Raw genomic sequence first — 19,663 nt, forward strand, 5'->3', positions numbered from 1 at the left:
GAGTTGTTGTAACTGCAGGTATGTGTCTGGGCTTGTGGGAGTGAACGTCCATCACTGTATATTGCTGTTGCTGTCGGTCCCGTTGGGCTCTCCCATGTTCATGCGGCCCATCGACAGGCCCACGCTGTTCACGCCCTCGCGTCGCGGAGGCATCCTCTCGTTGATCCGATCCAGGCCTTTGGCCTCCTCGAAACTCTTGATCCGATGCTGCGGAGAGAAGCCCCGGATGGCTGCGGAGACAGGCGGGCGCACAGCCACACGCAGACACACACACACAAACATACATACATACATACGCGCGCACAGAGTTAATATTTAACTAGACATTAAGTACCATCTTGTGTATCCAAACCCCTGGGATGCTTTGAGGGAAATATTCAGAGACTCCAAAGCACATTTTATTCACTTATGAAATGTGAATGTGCACAAGTTTCCAAAGTCTGTTTTTAATTCAGCTTTTAAATGCTTTCAATTGAGGACATTTCAACAGTTTTAACCTTTAGCAGGGGGACATTTGGGGTTCGGATGAACAAGGTTGTGTCATATTTGCACATTAACAGGGTTCTTACACAAACAACTACACACATTATTCACGTGTTCATCTATTGTCTGAACACTGAGTGGGGATCAGTTCGACCTGGTGCTGAAGATCCTTAAAACCTCTGTGAACAGTCAGTCAGACGTTTGTTTTGAGCGTTTCCACTTATATTTTGGACCCTGTGAGTCAAAACTAAAAGTTAAAGACAAAAGTCAGATGTCAGGCGGATTCTTTTGACCTTAGATTTGAGCGAATGTATCTTTTTTTTTTTAATAATGGTCTTCAGCTTTGTCGTAATTCCTCTTCCTCAGCGAGTTTAATGAATAACATGCACTCCAATGTTTTAATAAAGAGGCACTACACATGCTGTCAGTTGACCGACATCATCAAGGTTATCTTGGTTTGTAGACTAGAAATGTTTCAAAGGAATAGTGAAGTGACCTCCCGCAGGTCGTTAGCTTAGCTAAGCTTAGCTTAGTTAGCTTAGCCTAAAGTCTGTCTTCAAGCACTCTGAAGCTCACAAATGAACACATTGTATCAAGTTACATGCTGGAAGCCCAACTTTACGTCTTTACATTTGTGTTTGTGTACAAATTAAACAAGCGTACAACATTTTCAACGATTCTGTTAAAATGCAAATGAGGGGCATTGTGTATATAAGACATGGACGCTTACCAAGCATGAAGGATCTAACAAAAGGATGTTGTTGGTTATATTATGGGAAATGAAGGCTGCAACTAGGGATTCAAACTCTTTTGCTTCAGCTACACCATTCAACACTGTTATAATCCGCTTCTTTTGAGTCTCCCATTAAAGAAAGGGCAATCATAAATAGCTCAGGCGCCCCTTTAAACTGGACTAAAAGCGGACTACATAAAATCAGATAGAGAACAGTTAGAGTTAACACTTATAATGCTGGTGGTCACAAAAAGCTTTGAGATCAGCTGAACTCTGTGTGACAGAACCTGATGACACCTACCACCTAGCTACAAATTATCACACATAGCAGAGAAAACACGAGAGATACCCATCATTTATTTGCTTAAACAAATTATAGTTCAGGACTTCAAAAAGGTACAAACACAGAGGGACTACAGTTAACAGAAGCGTGCAGTAATAACACAGTAGTATACAGAAGACACACTAAAGACAAACGACCACAATCTGTTCAGCAGCACAGAAGAACCTGGCAGACCTGTTCTGGCTTGAATGATCAGCGTCACGTGATCAGAGGAAGTCTATGATTGGTTAGTAACATGAATAGAAACATTCCCTTAACACTTTGCGTTCATTCGTAATAATCATCTCAGGTCAGTCTGGTTCTGCTTGCTGGGGAACAGATTGGTTGCATGTTTATATTCTACAGAATTATAGCACCTATGCAATATAAAGGAAAGACTGCACCACACAGTGTCCCTGCCCACCCTGTGTGTGTGTGTGTGTGTGTGTGTGTGTGTGTGTGTGTGTGTGTGTGTGTGTGTGTAAACTGGGTGTGATATGCCATGTGTGTTTGGAGAGAAGGTGTAGTGGTGTTTCCTGTGTCTCAAGAGAAGGAAAGAGAAAAGTGTGTGGAAGCTTCATGTGCTGTAATGTGGTGGCTTCAGCGTGAGCACTGATGTGGTTAGAAGAGCTCAGTGTATCGTGGGTAAAAAAAAAATCTATGACCTTATGGACATGGGTGGCTGAGAACGCAGCCATGCTGCACACACACACAAACACACACACACACACACACACACACACACACACACACACACACACACACACACACACACAAACACACAGTGAAATGAGTGGGAGTTTACCTTCAGCGTCCTTAACTGTCTCGATGGCTTCAATGGCCTCAATGGTAGCTGAAGGATGGGCAAAAAGAAAAGAGAAAGAAAGGAGGACATGGAGAGAAGATGACAAAGATATACAAAGGAAGAGGAAGAGAGGAAGTGAAGGCTGAAACATGCTTCTGTGCAGCTGCGCATAAAGGTGAACGCCAGGGTGACCGTGGCTCAGGGAGGAGCCTTCATAATATCAGTTAAAGGGCTACTCGGGTCTGTCCAGCACCAAATAAGAAAACACAACTCATCACAGAGAATGAAGCAGATAAGACAAGAAAGTATAACTTGTAGTGAGATACACATCAATACAAATATTTGTATGACGTCATAGAGGCTAAGATGCCTCAACTTCTCCAGTTCGAGACCTCCGTTGCTCTGCTTCTCTCCCTCCCTCTGCCTGACCACTAACCTCTATGAATAAAAAAATAAAATGCTCCCACCCCCAAAGAAAAAAACCTCATAGCTCACTGTTATACAGAATATATGCAATTTGTGTTAGCAGACGAGTGGGTACGCATGACTCAGAGACATGTTCCAGGCTGTGGTCATGTGAGGCCCAGAGCAGCACGGAGCTATGGCAGAGGGCACCTGGTGTTAGCAGTAGCTGGGATTAGCTCTCTCTCACATACACACACACACACTTTGGCGGTCTGTCCTTACTCTCTGTCATTCTCTAACTCCTTCTATCTCTCACACACACAGCCAGCAGGCTGTTAGTATCCTCAGCGCCGGTGAGGTGGAGTGGGTGAGCGAGTCAGTGAGGCAGAGGATGAAGAAAAAAACAGCGGAGGAGGAGAAGAGGAAAGAGGGCTGGAGATAACCGGAGGATGGTCCGAAGGAGAAACTCAAACTATGTGTACTTGTGTGTGTGTGTGTGCGTTTTAGTTCTGTTTTCGAAAGTGTGTCCAGTGTGTTTGTGCGTGTTCTACACTCACCGCTCTGCAAGGTCTGCTTTCCCCCAGACAGCACTCCGCTGGGCAGCATGCCCGTAGGGGTCAGCCCCTTCAGGGTCAACACGTTCTCACTCTCCTCCCTGAGAGACAGACAGAGGCGGTGTATGTGTGTGTGTGTGTGTGACAGGTGTGTGTGTGTGGATAAAAAGACAAAGAAATACAGAGAATTACAGACTTCCCCTCATTGTGCACCTGTAAAACACACAAAACATGCTGGTGGGTTAAAACACTGAATGCTGAACGTGACAATCTGGTGACACACACACACAACCCACCGTAAAACGGAGAACATTTTCGCCATCTTCCCGATGGCTCGAATCTTGTTTTTGATCACCTCTTTCCTGGCTGCTGCTGCACTGGCTGGAAAAGCGCCACACAAACGCATTCATGTGATTTATTGTCGTCATTATCTTTCCAAATTTGCCAGATGTCTCGTGTCTCAGGCATTTATTCACAATTACGCAGGTTTGAGTCAAATTGCTTTGATGTCAGCGTTGAGCGTCTCTTACCGTCGAAGATCTCCTCTCCGTCGTTCATGAGTTCGTCGTCAGAGCAGATACTCAGGACGTTGACCAGCATCTCAGTCACTGCAGACACACAAGACGCACAAACTTATCCAGGGAAGTATTGGAGCACCTCCGGTTCGCGCCCAGCTGGGGACGCTTGTTGTGTGTCATTCCCCATCGCGCTCTCGCCTCAATGCCTGTCATCTCCCCGCTGCTGCTGTCCAATTAAGGCATAAAATGCCTCAAATCTGACTCAACTCTGGTTACCCACGAGTCCGTAATCCTGTAAGTACGGGCTGTACACCTTTTTAAGCCGATCTAATTGCTATTTTTGGAGAAAATTATAAAGTGGTACAAGAACTGCTGTGAAGTACATTACAATGATCTTCCCCTAAAACTAAGAAATGTATTATCCCGTGTACCGTTTCAACCTTCAACTGTGAGATCCAGCGAGGACATGGACATGACGTGTGTTACTTCATCAATCACTGCACAGGAAACAGCCGGCCACTCTGTTTTTTTAAAGCTACATTAGATGGAAATGTATCATGAATATAATTTGCATTGTTGCTACGACTATGATTTAATTTTTGGCACAACACTTCTTTGTCTTCACTTATTCTACCTGTGTTAACTGATCCACGACAGCTGCTATTTCACTTCATGTGAATTAAGATGAGAAGAACTCCAAATAGCTCAGATTTTAATTTAGCCGAAAGAAGGTTGGTTTTGATCAGCATTTCAACGAGTTTAAGACACGAGCATTTCATTGTTACGGCGTCACTGAAGACAGCTTGGCCCTATGATGTTTTGATTAAAATACAACAGTGTGAAGAGTCTAAATAAAAGATATGCGTGTGTGTGTGTTACCCTTTTCTCCCACGAAAGGCAGCGACCAGGTGAAGACGTCCATGAAGTTGGGCAGCCAGTAGGGGTGAGGCGAGCAGTTGAACTGACGGATGTTCATCACATTGTTCTCATACTTCAGCACCGCCGCTGCACACACACACACACACACACACACACACACACACACACACACACACACGCACACACACACACACACACACACACACACACACACACACACACACACATCAAATATCATGTTCATCATATATGCAGAATTGTACTGTTCAGTCTAAAGTAATGTCAACGATGTGTGTGTGTGTGTGTGTGTGTGTGTGTGTGTGTGTGTGTGTGTGTGTGTGTGTACTGTGTGTTCTGAGTGTCAGACCTTTGTTGTTGTAGACATCCAGGTAGTTTGGAGCAGAGAAGATGGTGATGAGAGAGGGAAAACCTGTAGTCTGACTCTTCCTGTACATACGATACCTGAGGAGAGAGAGACAAACAACGCCCACGTTGCTGAACAAAAAAATAAAAAACAAACACATTGTGGAGGATTTGCTTCAGAGGACTTTGAAACCAGACAGACACTGGTTGAAGGCGAGACAGAGACGCGTTTTAAACCTCGCAAAATGGTTAAAGTGAGAGTGCCAGTGAGCAGGACACTGGGCCGCCAGCACAAAGCTAACATTTTGAATTAGGCCCAGATCTTGTGACATAGTCGCAATAAAAAATCAAGTCTGGGTGCAATTAGTTTCAAGCATGCAAACAACCTACAGAGATTAGACATGATAATGAACTCAAGCACACGTTTTTAATTTGTTCCCACCAACAAAGCACAAAAGCAGCCTCTGCCAGCTGGGTCCCATAAGGATAGGCTAATTACCAAACTCATCAGTAATCAAGAATTTGGGTTATTTATTCTAGACCAATATAATCTGTGTGTGCAGCATAATTAGTTTGCTGCTTACTTATCAGAGTGATTTTAATAGTGTCTGTTATTATGGCGGTCCAGTGTCCGACATGCATCAGAGTCATCAGCAGGAAGGCTGGTTCTTGTTTTGGTCTTCGCTGATGAACAAACTTTGTCCGTGTGACCGTGAGCCAATCAAATCAAGGCAAAGTAATGGCCTCGTATCAAACAGGCCCCTGATTGGCTGCCTGTTACCTGGCTCTACCACAGTGGCACAGACGTCAACGTTGCACTAATGTGAACAGTTTTCACAGTTAGTATGCAATAAATCAACATATTTTAAATTGTTATATTGTGGAATAATACAATAAGTGCACTGTTGTACATCAATCACAAAGAAAAAACAATAGTTTTCCAGAAATGCGTATAGGTACAGTTCTTTTGTGTTGTCTGAGGTGTTCCTGGAGCAGTTTTGCTCCCATCCACAATATAGGTCAATTTGTTACATTAAGCACCATTTAGAAGTATGAACTAAAACTGTAGTAGTGTTTGGAATGGTAATGCGTTGTGTTTCCGGCAGCCCGTATGCAAGTGCACCAACGTTTGCTGCCCAGCTGCACATTAGATAAAATGCTGTTAATGGGTTCACCAAACAGCACAAACCACAGCGACAGCACCACTCACAATGCAGCAATTAAGGCTGCACTATTATATTTAGAGGATTTACACTAAGATAGCAGATGCCAGGGATGGATTTGTGGGTCTGGGAATTGTATTTTTGCCCTAACTGCTTTATTTAGACTCGTGGTGCTAACCTCGCATGGCTCTTTGCCGTTCCACATTGTTGTCAAGAGATGAGTTAGTGGACTTGCATGTTGTTCAGGCTGCTGGTGCTCTCCGTCAGACAATCTCTAACAATGCTAATAACACAGTTTAAGTGTGACAGAGGGGAAATTGTGGAACCTCTTTCCCCGTAATGTGCCAGTTACCCGACAAAGAAAAAGAACAGCTCGGAACATGAAGTGTCGAGGTAAGCCATTAAATTAAATGGAGCTCTCTTTTAAGCCGAGAGAAAGGACTGAGTCAGTCGGTCCGTCAGTCAGCTTACCCGGCATCCTGTGCTTCATGCGCTCTGATGATTGACAGCAGGTTGTTGGTCTGTAGGAACTCGCACACTGCCGGGTAACTGTGGACAACAACAGACAGACACAGTCAGTTCATCTGAAGAAACACGCACAAACATCCAGTAAAAACATAGCAAACATGTCACTATATCAACAATGCTGGAAACTACAAAACACATGGAAGTATTTAAAAGACGAGCAGGGGGAGATGAGTGGGCCTCTGGTCTTCAGGTCGTGTCTCACGGAGACCAGTAGGGGGCATCAGCGAGCACAAGGCAGGCCTGAGCTCATGGCCTCCAAGCTTCACTAGATGGTCGATTGATGCTGTGTCTGATAAACATAGAGAATCAGTGTTCTCCACAGACACCATGTCATGAGGCCCGGGAGCAACACACTCTACACACTCTACACACTCTAAGCGACCGCATTGACTTCAGCTCCTCGTCGATAAACGCCTCCATTTTTTTTTATTTCTTCATTTCCATCTTTTACCCCACCACCGCCACGACCGCCGCCCTCCTCCCGTGTTGCTCTCCCTGTATCTTGATATCACTCCGGTATCTGGCAGGACTAGCCAGTCGTCATAGCAACAGAACCGTGCAGTCTCCCTGGGGATTGTGGGATATCGTTTCATGCTGAAACGGAACTGTACGTGTATGTGTGGGTTTGTGTGTACGTGCGTAAGCGCTGTGTTTATGCGTTTGCTCGTACATTGGATGTGTGTGTGTGTGTGTGTGTGTGTACACTGGGCAAGATGTATTGTCTCTTGTACAAACCCCAGTGGTTGTTATTGGATCTTGGATGTGGTGTAACACATCTCGCTCTCTCACCACCAACATCCCCAAACCAATAGACTGAGGTCCTCCAAACTTATTAGATTCATGATTTGTAGATGGAAGTCACATCTCGCTGACACTGGGCGATCACGCGGCACACGGATCATTAAAACACAACGAATGAGCGCGCAGCAACACGTTGGAGGATCAATCTTGTTTCCGGCTCCACGTTTCAGCTGCTAATTATAAAGAATATTGTTCTTTGTGTGTATTCTTGCATTCATTCTGTTTGGACGTCAGGTTCATATCTCTGAGCTTCACTCGTCCGGGGATCAACAATACTCGACTGCATTCATTCCCATTCAAGTTGATTTTCTCTTATGTAATGTTTCTTTTCAGTCGGTGCTTGTGAGGAGTCATTTTTGTGCGTACCTGTAAAAATAGGAGCAGCCTCTGACTGTGTTGTGGCCAAAGTACTCTTGGGTCTTCTCGTTGCCAAAGTCTTCCAGGGGGTCGGCCCACAGCAGGTCGCACATGGGCCCGAACGCCGGGGGCTCCTTGAACCGGTCCAACTAGGACATGCAAGGAACACACACACACACACACACACACACACACACACACACACACACGCACACACGCACACACACAAACACACGCACACACACATACACAAACGCATGCACAGACACACACGCACGCACATACACACACGCACACAAATGCACGCACACACAAACACAAACGCACACACAAACGCACACACACACAAACACGCACGCACACACACACGCACGCACGCACAAACACACACAAACACACACACACACATACACAAACACATACATACACACACACACACACATACACACACATACACACACACACACACACACACACACACAAACACATATACTGTCAGAGCACAGCATCTCCGTGGCAACCCTCACCACACAGGAGGGAGAAGATGTCACACCAGCAGATTCACCATGGAAACGCTGCCATTAGATGAGGAAGTGTGTGTCCTCGTGTGTTCGTGTGTGTGCTTTTGTTTTCCTAATTACTGTTATACATACAGCCTCTGTGGCTCTGTGTGTTTACTGGTGTCTGCATTGACAGCACATGTGGTGTGTGTTTAAGTGGATAACATGTTACACTGACATGAGCATTCCCTGGAGATTAAACACATGTTACTTGTATGTATAGGGACGTAAATACAGAGATAGTGAAGTAGAGAAAAAGGGATTTCAAGATTTCAGACTGGCAGGCAAAGTGAAGCTTGTAATGTCTTCTTTAAATGCCTTATTTGAACTGCAACAGAAACCAAATATAGCTAAAAACGGCATCTTCAAGGAGTACAATGGGGGCAGTATCAACATAAATCTGTTCTATCAGCTTCCGTGACCATTTTAACGAATTGAAACAAGAGGATATGTTTTATTTTGATTATTTACAGTCCACAGACCAAACAAATGAAATGCATTTGTTTGCAAGGTGTCTGTCTTTCTTTCCACTCCTATTATTTATATTAATTAATATAATGACGTCATAAACAATCTAATGAATCTAAATGTGAGTTAAAGGCGCGTTAACCTCATAATGTTGACATGGCAGCGACTGAGATCTGCTAAGCTAGTTATCTTTAGCAGTTTAAGGCGTGTTTCTCTCCGTTGGGGTTGAATTCAGCCACGGCTACATTTAATTATACGGATTTACAAACTTAGAATGATTAAGATTACAGTTCCTCAAATGGAAACTTTTATTTACAGGCTACCTAAATTGAATAAGTACATCTAGTTTATTAGCCATGGCATCTCATCAGCTAGCCAGAGCATTTATTATATTCCCTCTATACAGTCACTCTCTTTCCCCACATTTTTTGTCTCTCTCCACAGTAGCTGTCTAATGACGGCATACAATCGCCACTGAAAAAATATATTTAAAAATACATATAAAATAATTAAAATGTATTTAAAAAATCGCTGTCTAGTTTGCTGTTTCTCTGTAGCAGAGTTAGCATTATAGGCTAACTGTGACAGAAGCTTCTAGATTCCACAGATTACCAAAACCATAGTGTTTAGCTTTTAGCTCCGTTTTAAAATTCAGAAATGATATGCCACATAATATGTATGCAGTAACCCAGATTCCTGCATGTTTTACCTTTGTATAGGGCAGTATTGTTAATTCAAACTGTGATGTGTGTGTGAGCCTCTTTTCGTACCTTCTTGATGTCGTCCAGCGTGTGGATCTCTGGTGAAAGCCCTCCATGCACACACAGGAACTGCTGGTTCATCAGGGCTGCCAGGGGCAGGCAATCAAACGCCTCCATGCAGGAGTCATACACCTGCTCCGAGTACTTGATCTTACCTGGAGGTGGTTACATAGGGGGAGAGATATGTCAAGGCTCGAGACAAAGAAGGAATTGGGTTATAACAGCCACGTGCATCAGCAGAGTGTGACTGTTACACATCACACACAAACACACTGCACAAGATAAACAGAGAGCAAGCAAACAAACATGGAGCTTTTACATCTACGGATCTAAAGAGCTCATTCAAAGGCTAAAGGCCTCAGCCGGACGTGTGCGGCTCCTCTAAAGACATTACTCTGCTCACGTGGGTGTAAAGGCGGCAACATGGAGCATTTTCTCATCGCATGATGTTATTAATTTAAACCGACGTCTCTTCTCCGGCGCTCCCATATGACACAGTTCTCTCCTCTCTGATGATTTAGAAATGCTACTTCCCAGAGAAGAAATGCACGTTGGTGAAAACACAATCCATATTGCAGTGCCTGCCGTATTATTACAGACAACATATGGAAGCACAGACTCCGGTTCTGTTCCAGTGAACAAAATCTGACCCAAATATAAGCATGAAGCAGCAGCAGCAGCAGAGGCGTCATCACAAGGATTTTTTTTTTTTGCTTTCTGAAAAACTCCTTTTGATTTGGCAGCGATATCAATAAAGGCATCCAACATCTTAAAAGCACATTTCACACATGGGCGCAACAATACATCAAAACACAAAACAATATCACAGGATTAAAATAGCTCAAAGGAGATCGGAGGAGAACGATAAAAGAGGAAGAAAATAGAGAGGGAGAAGGGTGGATTTTTGATGAGTGCAAGCAAGGAGGAGAGAAAAGGAGAATGATTATTTCATAAAGGAGACTGGAGAAGGAGGAGAGGTTAGGAGCGGTGACAGGAAGGAGAGGAAGGAGAGGAGACAGTGAGGAAAGAGAGACGGGAAGGAAGAGTGTGAGGACGTGAGGACGACACGTACACAAATCAAAGCCAGTATTGCAGAGTACCACGGTACAGTAGCCAGCATGTGTGTGTGTGTGTGTTTGTGGGAATGTGTGTGTGAGTGTGTGAGTGAGAGACAGCGAGTGTGTTTGTCAACCGCTCCATCTGCCTCGTGTAAAGCAAGAGCTCATTACTGCTAGTCCACCAATTTTCGGCTCCTTCCACACACACAGACACTTAAACATTTATGAAGACCCTCTTGCACACGCATGCAGTCACAGTACATGCTGTTGCACACACTTGTGGTGCACGCACACACACACGTCGTACACACAGCAGATGGTAATTGAGGGCGACCACTATTTGCCACGAGCACCGAGGGAAATTAGCTTCCTTGTCCCTTGGCCAATCAGACACAGAAGAGCAAGTCCCTGAGCCAATCATTAAGGGCCAAATTAATTTGCTGCTAATCACCGACTCTCGGACAGGACGCGAGGAGAGTCAGGGAGAGACTGTGAGAGGGAGGAAAAGATGGAGAGGAATAAGAAATACGGGGGGTGAGGAGGAGTGGAGGGGTGGATGGGAGTGTGAAAGGAGGGAGGATACCACCCAGGAGGATGGACAGAAGAAGAAAAACCCATAACTTTATAGCTGAAATAGTCGTAATGATTAGTTGAGTGACAAAATGAATCTGCAACAAGTGACTGTTTGTTAAACCCCTCCCCCGAGCAGCACATTGTCCAATCCTAGCTTAGCATCTGTAGCTAGTCATGGCAGGCCGAGCTTTGAAGTTCTATACATGTTGAAGAGCATTGTGGCTTTGGCAAGAGTGACAGGTCCCAAAACACAAGCGCAAAAGTGTAAGCAAGGGGCCGAACAGTGTGTCCGTCTGCTCTTACTTAAGCTGAGGACACAACCCTTTCATTAGCTCACTACAGTGCCGCTATGTGTTGCGATAGAAGAAGCCCCCGTTCACAGCAGCACATTGCCTCTGCAGTCTTTCCCCAGTGAGGAAGGAAGCCGGTCCTCCTGGACGGCATGAGAGCGTTGGCGAAGGCGAAGACTACAGCGGGCCAGTCCTGCTCAGTCGTATGTGAGGATGCCAAACTCATTATGTAAGAAATCATTACATTACGAACGCATCTGTACGTCTTCGTTCTAAAAGCTTTTTGTCTTATAACAGGGAAAGTGAAACTATTTAGAAACATGAACTGTGAAGCAACCGCTGCCTTACATAAGCTAAGCCGTTAACAGGGTTATGTTAGCATGAATTAACTGTCTGATCTTGTATTTGGTCTTGTAGTTCTCATATCGCTTTGAATAACAAGCTCTATACTGAAAAAACTAGACCAGATCCTGTCTCTTTATATCATATCTTCCACATGGATCTTCAGCTGGTGAAGATGATGACGCTTTTGCCTCGGACACGTAGCTTCAGCCTCGGTCTCTTTGCGTTATTTCATGTTTATAGGATTCTTTTTACAGAGTCAGCTTATTAAATATTTTTTAAACAAACAAAAAAGACTCCAAAGTGAATATTTTCTGGTTTTCTATTAATATAGTTTTGAGTGCAATTTATAAAAAAGATTATCTGCGGATGAATCGATACTGAAAATAATTGTGAGCTGCAGCTTAATTGGCTTTATAATAACTGAAACAGAAAAGACTGGCATCATTTGAAGGAGTGTGATGGGATGAAGAACAAAAGAGAGAAGGAGAGAAGGAGCACATTACATTAGGATGAAGTGCAAGAGTTACTCACATTCTTGTTTGAAGGTGAAATATTCTGTCAGATGTCTACATTCATGGTTTCCCCGTAGAAGAAAGAGCGTCTTTGGGTAGAGGATTTTCAGTGACCACAGGTATAGCACACACTAAAGGTTCACCAGGGAAGACAGAAGCACAGCACCTGGTTAGAGAGAAGCAGCGGTACCGAACAACAACATAACCGTCATGCATGTACAATGCAATGTGGGATGTAATTGCAGCATGAATACATGTTACAAATGAAGCTTATCGCATTTTTAGTCACCTAAAATGTAACTTATGACAGCTGTGACGGCGTCTTTACGCTCGAGACGTAGATGCCATCATCATGCCGGCATATGGCCGGTTGTCTGCGTGCATCTGTTCTTTGTCACTTCGTTCTCACGTGTCCTGCCGGATAGTTCTGCTCCACGAGGAACGCCAAAGCACGACCAGCGGCTCATTTTGTATTGGTCAATACCCAGCGTCCAGTCAGATGTCATTCAATTACGTTCTAAATCCGATTAGGGTTGTGTTGTATTTTTACAACTTCCATCAATCAAATTGGTTAACTATTTAGGTGCAATCACATTTACTTGCAAACAAGGAAGGCACCAACTGGTACATCTGGTTCAATAATGTGATTATGTTTTATTCATTATCTGAGCACATCCTTGTGATGAAATCAACTTGTAAAAAAAACTAAACAATTGCTTGAAGAAAATATTGTGGATTTGCCATGAAAACTATTTGTTCTATACCGTTTTTTAGCCACGGTACAATTGAGACTTATACGCTTCAGACAGCTTCCAGACTAATGTACTGAAAATATACCATACAGGTAACAAATATGAGTAAAAGGGTGAATATTGTGACAAGTATGGCTCTCGACTTTCCCCTACTATTCTGGAAATATATTAAATTTTTATATTGCCTGACTCGAAGGACAAGTTTGACATTTTAGGAGGTAAGGTACAGTCATAACAGAGCTGTTTCCACCTTCTAACAAGAAAGCAAATAAATGTATTTCCCAAATTGTCAAACTATTCCTTTAAAAATCAGTAAAAAACGTTCTCTTTCGCACATCATTGCTACTAAGTAACTGCATCAGGAAGAGTTGTACTCATTCAATTCAAGTTGTACATTTAAAGTGAGACACAGAGAATCAGGTGCATGAACTATCAACTGCCCACATTTGTTGAGCCGAAAGCCAATTGGTCCTCACCCCGGTCCGGGCTGATTGAGTTCACAGGAAAAGAAAAGTGAATTGGGAGGAGCTGCTGCTGTCAGACATCTTTTAGAATATTAGATCAGCCAGCGTGTTTTCACTTTGTTGATGCTCCACATGTCTCAGAGGCTGTTCTCTCACCGGCACACGGCATCATCCGAGCTCTTCATTAGCTCCTATACTGTGCCCTTGAAGTGTGTGAGGGAAGTGGCCTGAACATTACTCAGCCCTCATGCCATGGAGGCCAAGTGGCTCAACAGGTGGGGGCATCCGCCATGCGCTGGTGTTATTATGGATTCAGTCACACATCTGATCTGTGGAGCCCTTCTGCCCGACAGAGCAATCACAAAAATACTTCATTGCACTCACGTCTATTTGACAGAAATGTCCAGACGTTCCCCTGAAGATACCTTCTCCACTCAGTTTCTATACATATTTCAGTGCGCAGCATATTATATACCCTTGTTGGTCATTACTGACCTTGGATGAACCATGAATGTTAAATCATTTTGGTCTGTGTTCCTTTTCAGACACACACTGTTGTGCGTCAATGCTAATCTCAAGCACCTTTTTATAGGTTTATAATTCATTAAATACAGCACAGTGTGGTAACTGTACACCCCCATAGTGAAATGAACCTTGCCAGTAGAAACTGTATAAGAGACTTCAGGGCGATATACACCATAATGGACATTGATTTAGTTGTAAGCTCGCTGGTCACACAATACAGCCCGCTGACAGTATTTCCGTGTGGATACACACCCAGTAGAATAGTGTGATGTTCAGATAAGTGCTTCAGTGTCCAGCCTCACCTCGATACTGAAGTAGCCCCTGTCCACGTAGTCCCCCAGGAAGAGGTAGCGAGTGTTGGCAGGAGAACCCCCCACTTCAAACAGCTTCATCAAGTCGAAGAACTGGCCGTGGATATCTCCGCACACTGTGGAGGCAGCACACAACACTGTTAGGGTCACAAAGGCCGCCACATGTTCGGTTTTTCATAAATCTGTAAAAGCGCGTGGCACCATCTCTGCTTCAGTGGCTCCATATGGCCGGATATGTCTGTTCTGTCTGCTGAGCGAGAAACACTCACCTGCCTCACGAGAAAGAACACAGAAACAGAACAATGTAAAAGATAAGAATATCCTCTGGAAAGAATCACGTTACGGTCTGTGTTTGATTCCTACCAGTCAGGGAACGCACTATATATATATATATATATATATATATGTATATATATACATATATATATATATATATATATATGTATATATATATACATATATATTTTATTTGTCTAATATGATTTTACACTGAATATCTTTGAGCTTTGGGCTGTTAGTTGGACAAAATTAGCTATTTGAATATGTCCTTGGGCTTTGGGAAATTGTTATTATCATTTTACAACATTTTATATCCCAAACAATCACAGAGGCAATTTAATTGATTATGAAACACTACAAATTTTAGCCCTAATGCTACTAACAACTGTTGAGCTATATATCAGTTTATAGTACTGTTATCTGTTTTTCTGTGCACTTTATTATATCTTTTATATTCTATTGTAAATTGAATATGTTTCTATTTCTTGCACTGTGTTGATTGTTGGTGAATGTCTGTCTAATGTAGCACGACTCGCCAAGACAAATTCCTCGTATGTAGAACATACCAGGCAATAAATGGTTCTGATTCTGGTTCTGATCATAATCGTTTTAAGATAACAGCAACCTTTACTGCACTACATTAGGTGAAATTTCACATCTATCAGACTTTTACCCTCTAGTTTTCTCGCTGGAGCCTCATAGACTCTGATATTATATCACTCGCCGTGTTTACAATCATCTCCCCACAGTTTTGTTTCAAGTCACACGCAGGAGTTTTGGATCTAACTCTTATCAGGCTTCACATGCCGAACACTTTGTGTTTTGAAAGACTTCAGAACTGTCTGTCTGTGTGATCTGCCTGCGTACATCTTCCCAGACGCCTCCCGGCGCCATCTGCCTGGCCTCTCCTGTTCACTTCTAGTTCAGTGTTCCCCTCTGCAGCCCATCTATACGATGGCCATCTTGCCTGTCCCTCCATCTGCTTGCAGTGTTAGTGTCTGTTTTTGTGTCTACTCCTTCGCATTCACTTTAATTTGAGCAGGGAATTGGGAATGCAAAATGGCATGAGGGAAATTGAGCCGTACCTGTTTCCCTCCTCAGACCTGCCTCGGTATTCTCCCAGAGGCCTTCACGTGGCTCCCTAAAAGCCTGTCCGCTCACATTTCAACCATCCACCTGCCTGTCCGTTCACTGGTCGTCTATCTCCGTGCGTCTCCAGAGAGACTAAACTGTGCGTAATATATCTCCTCAACTTTACCTTTGCTTACGAGAACCTGCACTATTTTTCCTGTAGTTTCCAATCACAGCTAACTCAGACACAGATCCACTCAGGTGGGTGTTTCTGGGTCAGAATCTGTAAAAGTGGAGAACCTTGGAAACTGATCAATATGTTATGAGAACCTCTGCAGTAAGCAGCTTATGATCGACTGTCTCCCGCTCTCTGTCCTCGTCCCCAGGGATCTGTACCTGTGAAAGCCGAGCGATGTTCCCACACTGCGTGGGCACGACGTCCCACACAGAATCATCTCATCACTTGCATTTGCATAAACATGCACACACACACACACACACACACACACACACACAGACACGCGCATGCAGAGATACAATGGTACATTAAGCAAGCAGTGTCAATGTGTTGACGGTGTCTGGGTCTGCCTGCCTGCATGTCTGTCTTCTGTGTTATCGCCTCAGAAACTTGTTTTCTGTTTTGTCCTCCCCTCCTCCTCCCTTCAACATTCTCCACGGTTCATAACCTTCCCTGGCAATGGAATACACGCAGATATCCCCAAAGCTAGCGTCTGCCATTGTGAGGCGCACAAGTGCCAATTGGTTCCCTCAGTGAAGTGCGACCGAACAACAGTTCATATTAAAAGCGTGGCAGATACATATGGCAGATTAATGAATTAATTTTCCAATCCTCTGTCTCTCTCTCTGTGTGACTCGTTATCTGTACCCTTGGAGTTAAAGTGTGTGATCCATTTGCTTGTCATGCACATGCAACTGCTCCGACTATGTTATGCTTAGCTTAGCATAAAGACTGAAAACAGGGGAACAGTTAGCCTGGCTGACTAAATTTAACAGAATCTGCCTACCAGCACAACTAAAGCTAACTAACTTGCACGTTACATCTTGTTGGTTTACTCTATACAAGAACGGAAGTGTAAAAAACTGAATTCACAGTTTTACGGAGGTTATGTACGGGACTATTTCTTGAGCAGGAGTAGTTCCCAAGTTAGTTCCCAGGCAACTAGTTTACACTTCAGGATGTTATCGCTCCCGACCAGTAAATAACCATGAAATGATGAAGTGGTGTTTTTTTATACATTACATTTCATTTATCTGACATACCCAAAGCGACTTACATTTTTGCTCTATACACCATAGACACAGCAACGGGGAGGAATTTGGGGTTAAGTGTCTTGCTCAAGGTTACATCGACCTAGAGCTAGCAGAGCCGGGGCTCAAACCACCGATCGAAAGACGGGCATGCTAACCACTGAGCCACAGTCGCCCCACTGATTACACAGATTAAATAAGTTATTACACTTTAATTAATTAAATTGAATAGTTGTCTCCTATGTTTCCAGTCGTTCTGCTAAACTAAGCTCAGCTAACCGTGTGCTGCTCAAAATGTCAAACTATCTCTTTAACTGACATCAGGTTTGGCTTTTCTACCAAATTTCATTTCCTCACTATGACATACCCGTGACTGGCGCCTCAATGTCCAACATCGTGCGCTCCTGGCGCAGGATGGCGGCGCCCTCATCGATGATGCGCAGGGCCACGGCCTCCTCCAGGCGGCCCTCCTTGGTGAGGTGAGCTTTGAGCAGGTCCACCCGCGGCCGGCCCTCGGCATCAAACACCTCCTTCATGGAGAGCCGGTGGGCCAGGGGGAAGGGGACCGCTGGAGAGGGGGGTTGGGGAGTGATGAAGAGGAGGGTTGGGGAGTGATGAAGAGGAGGTGGAAGTGAGAAGAAAACGGTGTGTAGAGAGATGGAGACAGAAGGGATCAATGATGCAGGAAGGAAGATGCATAAAATATGGGAGGTATTGTTTGAGATTAAGAAGGCGGAGGAGAGTTTGAATGCGTGTATGAATATATGGATGGGGTTCAATGACAGGGGATGACACAGACGAAAATATAAGAATGCTTATTATAATGCATGATTTATTGATATTTCCTGTAGTTTTTATCAAGCTTTCCCCACAAACATCAGAGGCCCTTGATCCTCACCATTATCCTGATCACACCTCCGCTGGAGCCTTTGAGTGTTTGTGTGTGTGTGTGTGTGTGTGTGTGTGTGTGTGTGTGTGTGTGTGTGTGTGTGTGTGTGTGTGTGTGTGCGTGTGCGTGTGCGTGTGCGTGTGTTATGGAGGCCTAAGCGGGTTGTACTGAAGCAGGGGCTGCCAGAGTTATCAGGCGCTGCCTGCCTCTGTTCTGCAGTAATGTCTTTCTTACATAATGAAGGCCCCCAGGGCGCTGCTGGAGAGGGGGGTTGACTGACGACGGGGGTGATACAGCAGGAGCGCACAGCTGCACGTGAGGAGTCACATACACACATACGAAGACACGATCGGCAAAACGCACACACACACACACACACACACACACACACACACAACAAGCAGGCCCAAACTCAGTGGCAAGAAACAAAAGGCAGAGGCAGAGGGGCGCATGCGTACATCATGTATGGCACAATGGCATTAACACGCATGATCGCATACAGTGTGTGTTTGTGTGTGTGTGGGTGTGTGTCTACAGTGGTGCACAGGCACATACAAGCTCATAAAAGGTATTGTTATGCAGTATCCACAGAGCCTGTTGGAGCCCCACCAGTGCTAACACAGATAATGGCCTAGATCATAAACTCAAAACTAGGCCTGGCTCTCTCTCTCTCTCTCTCTCTCTCTCTCTCTCTCTCTCTCTCTCTCTCTCTCTCTCTCTCTCTCTCTCTCTCTCTCGACACACACACACACACACACACACACACACACACACACACACCCTTTCACTCTCTGTCACTTGGTCTCTGTTTTGCACTCTCTCCTCTTGCCCCTTCTCTCTTTCTTTTTCTTTAAATGTTTCACTCCTCTTACTGCCGCTTCCCTCTCTTCCTGTCACTTTAAGGCCTCTTCACTAAGCTTTCTCCACTGATGCCCATCATTACATTTTTATACTGACACTTATTTAATTTTTTACAGTGAAAGCAGCTCCACAACCATATAAAACCACCCTGAATGTTGTTATGTAATCACCAGTGAAACATCAGCAACATTCGGCAGAACATCCCAGGACACCTTAACCAAAACGCAGCTCAGGATACCCTAAAGTATCTAATGGCACCTGGGCGACTGTGGCACAGTGATGAGCAGGGTCGTCATTTCAATTAGAGGACTGGTGGTTCGATCCCCGGCTCCGCTAGCCCATGTCGCTGTGTCCTTGGGCAAGACACTTAACCCCAAATTGCTCCCGCATCTGTGCCTACAGCGTATGAATGTGTGTATGAATGTTAGCTACTCCTGATGGGCAGGTGGCACCTTAGCCCCTCCCATCAGTGTATGAATGTGTGAATGATGACAAGTAGTGTCAAAGCTTTGAGTGTAAGTACAGGTCCATTTACCTTAGGGTATAGGTCGGCCCCATACGGCTCCCCAAGACATTTTTACGCACCTTAAGAACACTAAACACAACACACAAGAGCACCCTGAGACATCGCAGGACACTACGAGCTGCCAAGCTGAAGAGTCTGCTTCCCATCGATTGAGAACAGCAGACCTACGTGTAAAAACCAGTCTCAATGATTGTTATGATAAAAAGGTTTGTGCGTGCCAAGCTGTCAGAGAACATAA

The 19,663-nt window shown here is 44.3% G+C and overlaps 1 protein-coding gene across 1 annotated transcript; it reads right to left on the bottom strand.

The window, feature by feature from the left end:
- Positions 1–51: 51 nt before the first annotated feature.
- Positions 52–18,096, bottom strand: ppp3cb (protein phosphatase 3, catalytic subunit, beta isozyme; the record flags this gene model as incomplete). The annotated part of the gene is made up of 14 exons (XM_079228877.1): positions 52–230; positions 2,344–2,391; positions 3,306–3,403; positions 3,599–3,683; positions 3,833–3,910; positions 4,700–4,825; positions 5,067–5,161; positions 6,697–6,774; positions 7,921–8,060; positions 9,710–9,855; positions 12,498–12,609; positions 14,522–14,646; positions 17,517–17,717; positions 18,048–18,096. Coding segments are annotated over 14 exons (1,560 nt in total), but the record flags the coding sequence as incomplete, so codon positions are not given.
- Between the last annotated feature and the right edge of the window lie 1,567 nt (positions 18,097–19,663).

This window comes from Taurulus bubalis (assembly GCF_910589615.1).
Source record: "Taurulus bubalis genome assembly, chromosome: 13".
NCBI lineage: Eukaryota > Metazoa > Chordata > Actinopteri > Perciformes > Cottidae > Taurulus > Taurulus bubalis.